This window comes from Fistularia commersonii, chromosome 22 (assembly GCF_037954325.1).
Source record: "Fistularia commersonii isolate RoL2024-O1a breed Wild chromosome 22, RoL_Fcom_v1.0, whole genome shotgun sequence".
Lineage (NCBI taxonomy): Eukaryota > Metazoa > Chordata > Actinopteri > Syngnathiformes > Fistulariidae > Fistularia > Fistularia commersonii.
The window spans coordinates 1172695-1187387 of record NC_141305.1 but is presented as its reverse complement, the minus strand read 5'-3'; the positions used below and the strand labels follow the sequence as shown (position 1 = coordinate 1187387).

Genomic DNA, 14693 nt, shown 5'->3' with positions numbered 1-14693 from the left:
TGAGAATGTCAGGACATAACACTTGGGTATGTTCTGATGTCCTGACTTCTTCTTCTTCTTCTTCTTCTTCTTCTTCTTCTTCTTCTTCTTCTTCTTCTTCTTCTTCTTCTTCTTCTTCTTCTCCCTTCAGGGGTCGCCACAGTGAGTCCACCTTCTCCATCCAACCCTATTCTCTGGATCCTCCTCTCTCCCACCAACTCACTTCATAACCTCTCTGACTACGTCCACAAATCTTCTCTTTGGTCTTCTTCTAGACCCGGAGTGTCCAGGGGCCACTTATAGCCTGATTTTATGTCAAGGTGGACCAGTAAAATTATAGCGTAATTACCTAGAAGTAACACCAAGTCCAAACGTTTCCTTTGTTTTGGTGTAAAGGAAAACAGGGAAATGAAAAATTCTGTCTATGTCATGAACTGTTCCTTAAAAAATACATGACCAGCAACCTGAGATTCATGAAGAAAAGTATAACAAGTCCTGTCTTCTCAGTTCTCCATGTATTTTGTTGTATTTTCCACAATGTGGAGTCTCACAGTGGCACCGAAACTGTCTGCATCCACACCGAGCACGTCGGTTTCTTATTAACCTCAACGACCAAATAAGAAGTGGTCCATTTTTCCTGGAAAACCCTGCACTCCACGTCCACCCATGAGGGTGTCGGGTCCAACGGAAAAGCAGCTACATTTCTATCAACAAGTAAAAATGTTCTTACAGACCCTGAGGCCTCATTGCTGCACATCTGCTGTAAGTTGTGAGTCACATGGTGTTGTTACCGTGTTGCTAACACCGGCTAAAACAGTGCATCCCTAGCAGACAATATGGGAACTGCATCTTTTTTAAAGCAGTCCTTGATTTTTATGTTTTTTTTCAAGTTGTAGCTTTATTCCACGGGCCAGATCGGACCCTCTGGTTGGCCGGTATCGGACAACGGTACCCTGCTCTAGAACTCCAATTCCAGCATCTTTCTGCCGATATATTCACTCTCTCTCCTCTGTCCATGACCCAACCATCTCTGACCTTCTCTCCTGGTCCCTCCCAAAGAGAACCTCAACATCTTCATCTCCTTGACCTCCAGCTCCGTCTTTTCGTGATTGTCACCGCTCCAGGGTTTGACCCGGAAAGCTTGGGGTTTAAACACTTTAGGACTTTTTGAGAAGAGACAGAAATGTTGCGGTGCAGACCTTGCAAGGGGAGGAGAACCCAGGGAAGAAGGGAACAAGGCGTACCTGGGCTGTATGATTGTCCTCAGACGGCACGGCAGCCGTTTAAAACACCAGGATACAAAATAACAAGAACACTTTCATTATAATATAAGGATGCAAAAGCTTTCTGCAATCAAGGACTGTCAATCAAAAAGCAGTGCTAAATATAGAAGAATACAGATTACATATAATACTGTATGTATACCTTCACATCTTTATATGGTTGCACAACCTGTACAGTTCAAATTCCCCCGATGAATAACACACACACACACACACACACACACACACATTCATGCAAACACGAACAAACTTCCCATCTTGAAAATGTAGGCTTGGAAAAATACCCCGTAATCAGCGGATGGCGTGTTGGTGGTGATAAATGCCTCCTTAGAAGTTCTGCAAGGCCATATAATCAGGATTGATGCTGGCAGGTCTTTCTTATGTCAGAAGGATCTAATCAAAGGTAAACATACTGATTAGAAGAAACCTGCGGTAAAATATAGAAGCCTCCTTTTCACCGTTTTCTTCAAAACCGACCCGTTTTTAATAACTTTAACATCTCCGAGGAGACACTTCCTAGTTGGAGTCTCCATGTTCTACTGGTGTCTGCAGGGGGTTCCTCAGGGTTCTCCGGGTTCCTCCCACCGTCCAGACATATTCAGGAGCTTCACTGGAGACCCCACATTGTCCAGACGTGTGAGTGGTTGAACATCTCTGCACGTGGCCCCGCGATAGGCCGGTCCAGAGTGAACCCGCCTCTCGTCCAATCACAGCAGGGAAAAGCTCCAGGACCCTGAGTGCGGGAGAAGCAGTATAAATAATGAAGGAATATATAAATATATGCTCAAAAAAAGGAAGGGAACACTTGAACAACACATGTAACTCCGAGTCAATCGCACTTGAGTGAAATCGAACATTACTGATTGATTTTGACGTGTTTTAAGGACATGACATCGACGCCGGATCAGCCTGGAGTGTGTTTTTACACTTTTATTTGGAGTCCAGACCTCCGTGGGTTCACACATTTCATTTCCATTCATCATTGTTGTGTGATTTTGTTGTCAGGACATTCAACTATATAAAGAACAAAGTATTTCATTCAGATCAAGGATATTTTAGCGTTCAGTGGACGCTTTCGTACCCTCACTATTTTACTATTTTTTTTTGGAATTTCATTTTGCAATTTATCACTCTTTAGCGTTTTTTTTTGTTTTTTTTTTGCAGTATTTGATTTTTTTTTTCTGTGATGAAATAGCCATATTGTATCGCAAAAAATTTAACTAAAATCTATTTCATAAAATAAAAACCGAGATCTCTTTTGAAGAGGAAGAGAAGCGACAACAAGAAGAAATGAAAGCGACCGGAACAAAAGCTGCAAAAGACCTCAAAATGTGTCGCAAGATTGGGACGACGCAACGGTTCGGTCGGTCGGTCCACCTTTGTGACTGGATCAACGCTTTTTATAAACCATTTTCGACCAGAAAAAAAAAAAAATCAGAGGCAGCGAAGAAAAAAAAAATTCAAATATTGATTTAAATATTTAAATATTTAATTTAAAAACTTTAAATATTAATTTAAATATAATATTAATTTAAATATATTGTATTAAAATGTATTATAAATATATTATATTAAAAATATTAATTTAAATATTTTTAAATATTTAAATATTCATTTAAATACCATCAAAACGATTACGTTGTGGAAATTCGCTCCCGTTTTGTTGCGTGAATACCGACACGTCACGTCTAAAAAATGTAATATTACTAGTATTATTCATGTCATCTCCCCGTTTCTGTGCAGGACACCGACGTGGTGAACACCGCCATCCTGACGGGCAGGCGGGTGGCGGTGCCCGTCAAAGTGGTTACCGTGGAGACGGACGGTCAAGTGAGGGAAGTGGACGATCCCATCACCTGCGGCTCGACGGACGTGGACGTGGTCAAGGTTTGTTCGACCTGCGCGGCCCAAATGACCCCCTGGTCTAGAACTACAAACATGGCCGCTGGATTTTGTCGGCACCATATTTCCGTTTCCGGACCCGAAAAAGCCGTCTGTCCTTTCCGGACTTGCGAATCCATAAAATTGGAAAACATTCACGGAGACGAAGAGGCGGTAACCGGGTGCAGCGGTGACACGCGGCGTTTTAGGGATTTTATTTGTTATTTTTCTAATTTCCTGTGAGTGACACCCTCGATTATTTTTTTTTGTCGTCGTAATTCATTTTGAGCGGCGCCGCATAATGACCGCCCCTCCCGCACTTTCTCCGTCTCTTCCGCTAACCGTCACTCGGGATCGGATGAGAACGGCTGCAACGCCGCCGCTGTGAGATATCGTGCCGAGTTAGCTTAGCTTAACCGCCACACAGATGGTTCGCCGGCTAAGACCTGAGATGCTGTGACGGGAGCGGCGCCATACGGCCGCAAGCCGCCGGACTGAAGGTCATCTTTCTTGCAGAGTCCCCTGCAAAAAACTTAAACAGCAACTCTCCTCGCTAGCAAACACGTATGTTTGTTTGTTTAGAAGTTTATTAGGACAGTGTACGAATACATTAAGCACAGAGGCAGAGATGTTTGTACCAGATTGTAGCTCATAGCTAATTTCCATCTGTAGTCCTGGACAATACAAATATAAAACTGTATAAAATAGACAATATATCTAAAAAATGTGATTTATCTGCTGGCCTCAAACGTGTGTCCACATGCAATCGAAGCCCGTTGGTGCAAATATTCGTTTCTCGAATAGCAGTTGTGCGGTTTATGGCGGCGCAAACCCGAACCTTGGCGGGAAGTCGCACCTTCACGTGAATTCCCAGAATCCTCTGGGATCTGCTGGCGAGGAAGCTGACGATCCACTGGATGAGCCGGGGGTTGAGGTGGAAACGGGTCATCAGATTCTCTGGTTGTGTTGTGGGGGTTTTGCAGGGGTCTGTGACTAGAATCACTGAAGATCTTGGCATCATCCACCCTTCTGTGAGCCCTGAAGGACGACTGGAGAGGATCAACATTTCCCTCCAAGGCCTTCATCACCAGTGAAGCGAGGGCCACTGGCCTGAGCTCTTTGGGAATCCCTGGGTGTTTCCACGTCTGGGACACTGTGCTGCAGGACAGGGAGTTCGGGAAAACTCCCCCCCAGCTGCTCGGCACAGGGCTTGAAGGGTACGTCCACAGATCCCATCTGGACCAGGTGCTGTGGAGACCAGGACGGGTTAGTCCGGCAGTTCGGTTAGAGAGTGCAGGCTAAGGTTACTAGCTGCGATCTGCGGTCACTCTCAAAGTGGGTGCAGAAGGAGTTGAGGCCATTGGGGAGCGGTGTCGGCTTACTCCCTGGGAGTGGAATAGATGAACGACCGGGGGAAGCCGTGTTCAGCGAGGCCATGTTATTGATCCCCTACCAAGCTGAACGGAGGTCACCTTGCGCAAAAGTTTGCTCCAACTTGTTCTCAGAGCTCAGCTTGGCAGTTCTTATGGCTTGTTTGACCTCCTGTGCAAAGAAGATTCTTTTTTTTTCTTATTTCTTATTCTAGTTCTTTGGTCACCCAGGGTTTGATGTTAGCAAACATGGTGACTTTTTTTGGAGGGTCTGACATTGTCAACGCAGAAGAAGATGTAGGATGAGACAGTCTACACCTGCTCTCCGATATCCTCCGATGCAGATACAAGAGCATCCCTGAAGCTTGTCAATGCTTTCTGCCGGCGATCTCGGTTACTCTACCTGCTCTCCTTACCAACGGTACGTAGGCGGGATGGAGTGCTGGTCACTTACAGTTGGGACAGTCGACCGTGAGTGCGGGATAAACCGCGTAGACAATAAACAAATGAAAGACTGAACGTCAGAACACGATTGATTCGGTAGCCCAGGCAGCTCAGGGAGATTAAACCGGATTAATTGACGCAGTTAAGTCAAAAGACGCCGAGCAAATTCGTATTCTTGCTCTGGACTTCCACAACCAGGGTTTCATCAAGCTTGTCTCGACGGTGAGGTCCGGGGTGGAAGTGCGAGCGGACCGGCTTCATATTTGCATCGCCACGGCGACGCGTTGGACAAACACCAACAGGTTGGATTTGTGGATGGCATCTGCAGGGAGAACATGGAGCTGAGCAAAGAGAAACAGAGCAGGCGGAAAATACAACAAACAAAACACAGTGCCCTTGAAAGCAGTATTCACACACACACACACACACTCTCACGCGCTCACACACACACACCTTCGGCTCAGACAGCTGTTTGACAATGACACCCACGGGGCACAACTCCAGGTAGCTGTAGCTGTCAGGGAGTCAATATGACAGGTGTAAAGTACCATCACGAAAAAGCCTGAGCGGCACCGGAGACGCCCGTTCCTTCAGTGGAGGCGACGTCTGCATCAGAACCTCAGAGTCTTCTAGAAGAATCATCCAGAGCTGGTTCTCAAGGAACTCAAATCTTAAAATAGCAGAGCATACAATGTTCCTCCACCTTTGCTTTTTCTAGGTCGTGGATTCAGATGACCTTGGCGACTTCCGGTATGTTCACCTTTATCACGTCAACGGAGGAGGAGGTTCTCGTCCGTGATCTCGAGTCTCGAAAGCGACGGAATATTACGGAAGCGTCCGCTCGGTTCATCATCATTCGCCCGGCGTCCGCCCGGCGTGGTTTCGGGGTTCGCTCCCCTGCACGCCGATCCTCCTTTCCATCACGGCCGTCGTCAGGGGTGACATTTGCACAAGTAGCACGTCTTCTCCAAGGCTCCGGAGCCATCGCTCCTCAGGATGTCCACGGGCGCGAGGCCGTCCTGGTCGCCGACATCTCGTCGATTCGCACCACGAGGCCGTGCGGCCGTGAGCGGACCTCGGTTTGCGCCCGTGGGTTTCTGCACTCCTTCATTAAAGATGTAGTCTTACGGGGCGATTGGTTGAAAGGTTCTTCTTTCTCCTCATCTGGCCAGCCGACTTCGAGATACTCCTCCGAAGGAGATGTTCTCTGAAATCAGCTGGATGGAAATCGACCATGATATGGTGGACAACAACACGGTCACTGACACCTTCTGCGACACGGTAGATCTTGTAGCACTTCCTGGATGCATGAGGCGTCCACGCAGCTCTTTTGGAGTATGTAGGTTCACGCCAATGTCCAGCTTGGTTTGTTGGAGTCTCTTGGCAAAGCCTTGGTCCTCCTTGTACTTTAGACAGGCGGTACTCGCTCGCATCTCAGGTCCTTCGGGCGACGTCTTGACTTTTGTCTCGGCATGTTCATGTGGTGCGACTAAAAAGCTGAAGTTCTTTGTGGCTGAGGAGCTGATGGAGATTTGCTGCAAGAAGTGACTACTTCAGGTTCTGCACGATAACAACCTCTACAGTCATTTTGGGGTTTTGCAAGAACCTGCAGTTAGATGGGCAGTGGTTGGAGCTTCCAGCCAGGAGATCCCTGGTTGGGTTCCAACAGGAGGCCTTTCTGTGTGGAGTCTGGAAGTTCTCCACGTGTCTGCATGGGCTTCCTGCGGGTTCTCCGGTGTCCAAAAACAGGCAGGAGGTTCACAGGGAACCCTCGATTACCAATAAATATGAAAGCAAGGCCTTGTGACTGATTGTAGCCTAGTGCGTCCCGCCTGAATGAAAAGAATGAACCGGAAGTAGTTCCCCTTCACATTTTCGTCCTCTTTTAACGCGACGCTAGAAAGAACCATCCGAGTTGAGATTTGGGAAATATCCCCGCGTTCCGTTAACCAGCTTTCCGTTGCGGATAAACGTCTGCCAGGGAAACAGCGTCACCCGAGTCCCTCCGAAGGCGCATCTGCCCGTAAACTTCCCCTCTTACGACTCTTATTGTTCACTTCAGCTCATTTGTCCTCGACGATGCCGAGTTTACTCGCGTGATAATTTACAGCTCCTACCTCCCCCCGTTCTGCTCCCAGCTTCTGTAACTCTGTGGTGGGAAGCCGTCTTGTTAGGGAGTTCTGAAACGCCGCCCGCTGTTGTTGACACAGCAGTACGTGCGGGTCGAAGTGGCGGAGCTGCAAGGGGACGCTTAGCGGACGAGCGCTAGCGTCCACACAAATTAGCGGCGGTATCCTGACCTCACGCAGGAAGTTTTTATTTTTTTATTTTTATTTTTTCCTGACGAAGCGGCGAGGTGAGGGGGATGAACGACAGAATGAGGAGTGACAGGGAGGTGGAAAAAAAAAAAAAAAAAAAAAACATCTGATGAATTGATGAGAAGGAGAAGAGAGGTGAAACAGGGAGAGGATGAAATGAGGTAGCATTAAGAGGCGATGTCACTTCCTCCTCTGTCTATATGCAAATACATAACCTTCATTTTCCATATTCCATAAGAATAAATGCTGGTTGGGTTTTTTTTTCCTGCATATTCACCCGCAGAATGTGTGTGTGTGTGTGTGTGTGTGTGTGTGTGGGAACAAAAGCAGCTTATTAGCATGCCATGTTAATTTAAATATAAACATTGAACATAAATAATATTACTTATAATAATAATGGTAATAATAGTAATCATTATTATTATTGTTGTTCAGACTGAGATGGTTGGGTCGTGAACAGACGAGGGAGAGTGAATATATTGGAATTGGAGGTCCAGAAGAAGACCAGGGAGAAGATTGATGGACGTCCTGAAAGAGGACATGAAGGTAGTCGTGTGAGAGAGGAGGATCCAGAGATCAGGCTGAGATGGAGGAGGTGGGAAAAAGGAAAAGAAGATTATTATTATTATTTTGATAGTAATGATAACAGTGATTATAAAAGGATAATAAGAATAAGAATGACACGCAAACAAGCTATGCTATGACAACAGCAACAGAAAAGACAAGATGTATCATGATAAAATTATATATAATAACAATAATAATAATAATAATAATAAAATAATATGATCGTTTTTATTTTTCGCAACAAAAGAAACATTATTATTGATGATCAGAACAATGGAAGTTATAACGACAACAACAATAATAATTATAATAATAATAATAATAATAATAAAATCTATCTATCGTTTTTATTTTAATCAACAAAAGAATCATTATTATTGATGATCAGAATAATGGAAGTAATAAAGGCAACAATAATAATAATAATAATAATAGCAATAATAAAATCTATCTATCATTTTTATTCTAATCAACAAAAGAATTATTATTGATGATCAGGATATGGAAGTAATAACAACAATAATAATAATAATTATAATAATAAAATCTATCTATTGTTTTTATTTTAATCAACAAAAGACTCATAATTATTGATGATCAGAATAATGGAAGTAATTCACAGCAACAACAACAACAATAATAATAATAATAATAATAATAATAATAATATACAGGACTGTCTCAGAAAATTAGAATATTGTGATAAAGTTCTATATCTTCTGTAATGCAATTACAAAAACAAAAATGTCATACATTCTGGATTCATTACAAATCAACTGAAATATTGCAAGCCTTTTATTATTTTTAATATTGCTGATTATGGCTTACATCTTAAGGAAACTCAAAAATCCTACCTCAAAATATTTGAATATCATGAAAAAGTAATTCTCGTTTTTTTAGTTGCATTACAGAAGATTAAAGCACTAATTATTGGAATCCATAAGAACAACAATAATAATAATTATAATAAGTATTATTATTGTATTTTGCACATTGCATTATTGTAAGTATTACTATTATCATCATTGTAATGAAATTAGTGCTAATGTATTTTATTATGAAAATAGTGATTATAATCGGAATAATAAGAATGATATAAAACTGATGAATAAATGAATAAATATATCCATAAATGACCGGGAATTAATCAGCGTCAATTAATTATTTTCTTCAACTCATCTCAGTCCTCCATCCGGAACCTTCTCTCCGGTCGTCTTCTGAAAAATCCAAACCATCTCAGCCTGGACTTTTCTTCTTCATCGGCGAAAAACGTGCACTTGCGTTGTTTCTCAAATAACGCTGCGCTCGTGCTTGATTGACAGACACCGAGGCCTAAAGCACTTATAAAATAAACCGTATTAAGCGTTTCCGAGTTGTACTCATCTATATTTAACAAACACACTCTTACCGCCGCTCGTGTAACTGTACACGGAGTGTGTGCACGGGGTTGTGCGTCGCACACCCGGGGGACACCGACAGTAATTGGTTTGTGTGAAGATTCCTTCAGCGGTGTCGCCCGTAATTGAATTTGACAAAGAGGAGGACGGAAACGCTCTGCGGCGATGAAGGGAGGTGTGTGTTTTTATGTGTGTGTGTGTGTGAGAGATAGACAGCGTGCATGTTTAAGTAACACTTTTTGTGTGAGTGTGTGTGTGTGTGTGTGTGTTATAGATGCAACACAAATGAAGTATTGATCTGTTTGTTATTAGATACGCCAGTCCAGCATAGATGTGTCCTCACACACACACACACACACACACACACACACACACTGTACATATCCATTGGAGTGTGTGAACCTTCAAAAAGAATATATGAAAGGACATTAAATAATGTTTAACAAGGATTTTATGTCAAGATTCCCCCGCATTTGAAAGAGGAAAGGCTCCTTAGCATTCGCTCATCGTGCTTTTTTTATTTAAATGAAATGAGAGGAATGAAATCGTCCTCGACGCTCGGCGCGTCCGTCCTCGTGCGAGACACCAAACCCCCCCTTGCACGGCGGCGCGCTGGCGTGGAGGGGTCGAATTTGACGCGGCGTAAAGCGCTCGGCACGTCCGTGAAGCTGAGGAGATGTGTCTGGGAGGTGTGGATGAGAGGGTGAATTTCATACGGCACTGTATGATATACAAATTAGAGGATGGATGTTGCAGGACAATATGACTTGTGAATGAGAGGGTGACTTTATATTTCTATGTATGTGAAATGTTTGCGGATGACATTGTGATCTGGAGTGAGAGCAGACAACAGGTAGAGGAAAATGTTAGACTGGTGCAGGACATGTATGCATGTATGGTGCGGTGTGCTGGATGAAAAAGCATATGACAGGGTGCAAGAAGGGAGCTCTGGTATTGTATGAGGAAATCTGGAGTGGCAAAGAAGTACGTTAGACTGGTGCAGGACATGTATGCTCGCTGTGAGACGCTGGTGCGGTGTGCTGTAGGGGTAACAGAGAAGTTCAAGGTGGAGGTGGGACTCCATCAGGGATCAGCTCTGAGCCTCTTCTTGTTCCCAGTGGTGAAGGACAGGCTGACAGATGAGGTTAGACAGGAATCTCCATGGACCATGATGTTTGCAGATGACATTGTGATCTGGAGTGAGAGCATGGAACAGGTTGAGGAACATCTAGAGAGGTGGAGGTATGCTCTGGAAAGGAGAGGAATGAAAGTTAATCGCAGCAAGACAGAATATATGTGTGTGAATGAGAGGAACTCGGGTGGAACGGTGAGGCTACAGGGAGTGGAGATCAAGAAGCTGGAGGATTTCAGGTACTTAGGGTCAACAGTCCAGAGTGTAGGAGAGTGTGGAGAAGAGATGAAGAGACGGGTTCAAGAAGGTTGGAATGGGTGGAGAAAAGTGTCAGGGGTACCAAGAGGTAGAAGAACATCAGCCAGAATAAAAGGAAAGGTGTACAAGACAGTGGTGAGACCAGCGATGATGTTTGGACTAGAAACTGTTCCAATGACCAAAAGACAGCAGGCAGAACTAGAGGTTGCAGAGATGAAGATGTTGAGGTTCTCTTTGGGAGTGACCAGGATGGAGAGGATCAGGAATGAGTCTATCAGAGGAACAGCACATGTTAGATGTTTTGGAGAGAAGGTCAGAGAAGCCAGACTGAGATGGTTGGGTCATGGACAGAGAAGGGATAGAGAATATATTGGTAGACGGATGCTGGAATTGGAGCTGCCAGGCAGGAGGTCTGGAGGAAGACCAAAGAAATGGAGAAATGGAGCGACCAAGAGGTCCAAGCTCTTCTGGTCTCCAACGCCTCAGAGGGTTTCCAGGGCTCGCAGAGGAACATCTACAGTTTGTCCACTTAGCTAACGGCTAATGGGGTTCCTCAAAGTCCAGGGAGAAGATAAAAACCCTTCACCCGTCTGATAATCCACGGTCATTATTCCATGACCACTGCAACAGCTTTACCTCCATGGTGTCCGTGTTCCTCCTCCTCTTCTTCTTCTTCTTCTTCTTCTTCTTCTTCTTCTTCTTCTTCTTTGGGGGTTCGTACCGTTGTCCCTCACTGTCCGTCCAAATGCAAACCTCAGTGAGACAAGTGAAGGTCCTCCATGACCAGGGACATCTTCTCAAAGTTCAGTAGGAGGACCTGCTTGAGGAAAACGTCTTTGTGATCCAAGTGGATTTTACCACACATGATCAACCCAACAGCCATGATGGAAGCAGGAGATGGAAAATCTTATTTTTCAAGATGTGTGTATGTGTGTGTGTGTGTGTCTGAGTACCACCGTCACACACTTTGCTTCGATGTCACGCTCAACTCATTACGGCTGAATTTCACATCCGAAAGACACCCGGAATCGAAAAACGGCGCTGCAGAAATTGTTAGCGGTGGCGTCGGGAGAAAAGTGAATAATGGCAGGGAGGTGAAGATGGCGGAGATGTTTCCTCCTAAGAATGTGAACGTCAACAACATTAGATGGCTGGAGGGGGAAAATCGCAGGAAGAGGTGTCGGTATCAGTCAGAAAATGGCTCCTAGCAAAATTTGAAACCGACCTCGCCGAGACGGTAATGGCGGCTTTAAGAGCTCGTTTTCAAAGCCGATGGCGGAAAAGAAAGAAAACCTTTCCGGCGGCGGCGGCCGGGGGAGTGTCCTCTTATCTGCGTTGATGTCGCCCTGATATCTTTTTTATGGAACGGTGCTTGGAAGGCCTCGTTGGACGCGGCGGGCCACGTTAGCGCCGCAGTCGCTCGCTATCCCCGCTCCTATTTGTCACTGCAAAGTGAGCCTGTGCAAACGGAAGCTGGCGTTTCCTCGCCGTTTACAGCCGAGTAAATATTCCCTCGAGTATTATTTTGACCCCAAAAACAGTACTGGAAGCGTGGCCTCAACTCTCAGCCAATCAGGAAAGGAGAAGGAGGACGTAGCATCACCGTAGCCCTCTGTGATTTTACGCTAACGATGCTAACAATAATATATTTACCGGAAAATTGACTCCGCTTGTTTACTGCAGTGACGTGCGCTGAGGTTCATCGCTGGTGAGGCACTGACTGATGTGCCTCGTTATCGCTCACCACGGAAAACTAATAACATACAATTGTTGACAAAAACACATTGGAAATGTAGTTTGTAGAGCAAAACATTTTAATAGCAACATAAAGACAAACAGCAATCTGGTCTTAGAGCAGAGCATGCCAGCAGTCAGCCGTCATTGAGGCTCAACAGTCTGCTGCCTCACCACATGTCTCTTCTTAGTGTTTGAACAGCTAATGTGAAAATCCAGTTTTGATCTAAATTTAAAAAAGTACTGTCATAGTGCCAATCACTGGTAAAACAATTTCCTTCAGGATAAACAAAGTTGTTTTTATTCTTATTCTTAAATAGAATCATTTAATTCTGTCTTTCATTTGACATTTTTTTTGCAAAATTGGCAAGTGAGGCACGTCCTCTCCTGCCTCCCCTGACTGCACATCATTGGCGTACGCTCAGAAACAGGGGGTTGTTTCGCCTTCACCGTGCAGAGGAGTCAGAAACCAAACCGCAAAAACGTGTGATCGGATTGGCCGATGCTCAGACGGTGGAGCAAAGGGAAGGTTGGCGGTTCGATTCCCGGCCTGGATGTATCCCTGGCAGCTCTCAGACTCCGCCCAGCCGCTACTAAAGGTATGGTTAGTGCCTCGCATGCAACCGTGAAGAGGTGAATGCCATCCAGGGCACATAAACGGAGGCCGTTTACATTACATTACATTATATTACATTATATTACATTACATTACATTACATTATAGTACATTACATTACATTACATCACATTACATCACATTACATCACATTACATTACATTTGGTTCAGATACACTGGACCTGTTCCTGAGGTGGTTTTGAAGGCCAGGGTCAGGACCTTGTGCTTGATCCTGGCAGCTACTGGACGAACAGAGGTGTAACATGAGCCCTTTTGGGTTGAGTGAATAACTACTGTTTATCACCAATTAGACTTCAACAACATCTGTAACAGAAAAATCTATTTATTTTACCGCCTTTAGAAACCCTGCCTCGCTTAAGTGCTATTAGGATCGTCTTCAATAGTCATTTTGAAGCTCACAAAAGAAGCTGCGTTATCATCCGGGTCCTGCAACCACGGCTAAACCTCCTCCCGACGCGGCTCGGATGTTCTGCGGTTTGGAAATAAACCTGTGAGGGCTGACGCACGTGTCCGCCGCCGCCGCCGCCGACGTGCACGTGGCTGATAGCTGTGACCGCCACTGCCTGGAAGATCGGCCAGACCGGCTCGGCTTAATGGGAAGTTGACAGCGGGTGTGAATGGAAAGGGTCGACCCTGCTGGGAGTCGCCGCAACAGAAATATTTACTCAATTACTCATCCGGGAACGCGAGGAACACCGATTCCGAGGTGTTCGGAGATGTTTAGTAGAACGCCGGTCGGCCGGCCTCATTATTTCCTGCTCATCTAGTCGTTGTTTTAAGATGAAACCGTCCACAAACAAGATGTTCTTCAGATGAGTCAGCATCGGTTCCGGCCTCAGAGTCCCCGAGTGCAACAGCTTCTGCGTCACGGAGGTATAATTGAAGGTGGAGAGATGAGGAGGTGAGAGCTTGTTCCTTCTCACGGCACCTTCCTATGAAAGCGTGCACAGTCAGGTGATTAAATAGCTTCAATCTGCTGGAACATCTTGGTGTTCCTGGAACCTTTTCAGAGAAAAGGCCATTTTCTTGGTGTATTTGTACAGCAGAGGAACCAGAGACCTTCAGGATCATCTTAGCTCCCACTCAGAGCCGGGGTCACCTGATGGTACATCTGATGTTTCTGCTTGCTGATTGTTGGAACTCATAAAACTTCTCATTACCTAAATTCTTGTGGAGCACCATCTTTAGAAACCCTGCTCAGATGCGTTCTTGGGACAAAAAGGACAGAAGCAGCAAGACATGTACAACCAAGAGGTCCAAACTATTCTGGACTGCTGCACCTCAGAGGGTTTCCAGGCCTCGAAGAGGAACATCTACGGTTTGTCCAGTATAGGTGCGGAGTTAGCTGACGGCTAAAGGGGTTCTTCAACATGCAGGGAGAAGAAAGAAACATCTCAACCATCTGAGAGTCCATTCTTGTTATTCCATCACCACTGTGGCAGCTTCCTCCTCCACGGCGTCCGTGTCTTCATCTTCTTCATCCCTGGTTTGAAGCGTGGAGCTTAAGGTTCACGTCACACTGGTCCCTCACCGCCTGTGGGAATCCATGCGACGAGAAATGGAGCGATCAAGAGGTCCAAGCTCTTCTGGTCTCCTACGCCTCAGAGGGTTTTCAGGGCTCGCAGAGGAACATCAACAGTTTGTCCACTTAGCTAATGGCTAACGGGGTTCTTCAAAGTGCGGGGAGAAGAT

At 45.1% G+C, this 14693-nt stretch overlaps 1 protein-coding gene across 1 annotated transcript in view; it reads left to right on the top strand.

The window, feature by feature from the left end:
* Nucleotides 1-14693, top strand: part of LOC147221237 (transmembrane protein 132B) — a 309075-nt gene that overhangs the window by 253702 nt on the left and 40680 nt on the right. The window contains exon 6 of the mRNA XM_086169493.1: nt 3006-3149. Within this exon, the coding sequence (XP_086025619.1) occupies nt 3006-3149 (144 nt within the window). The remainder of the gene's footprint in view (nt 1-3005; nt 3150-14693) is intronic.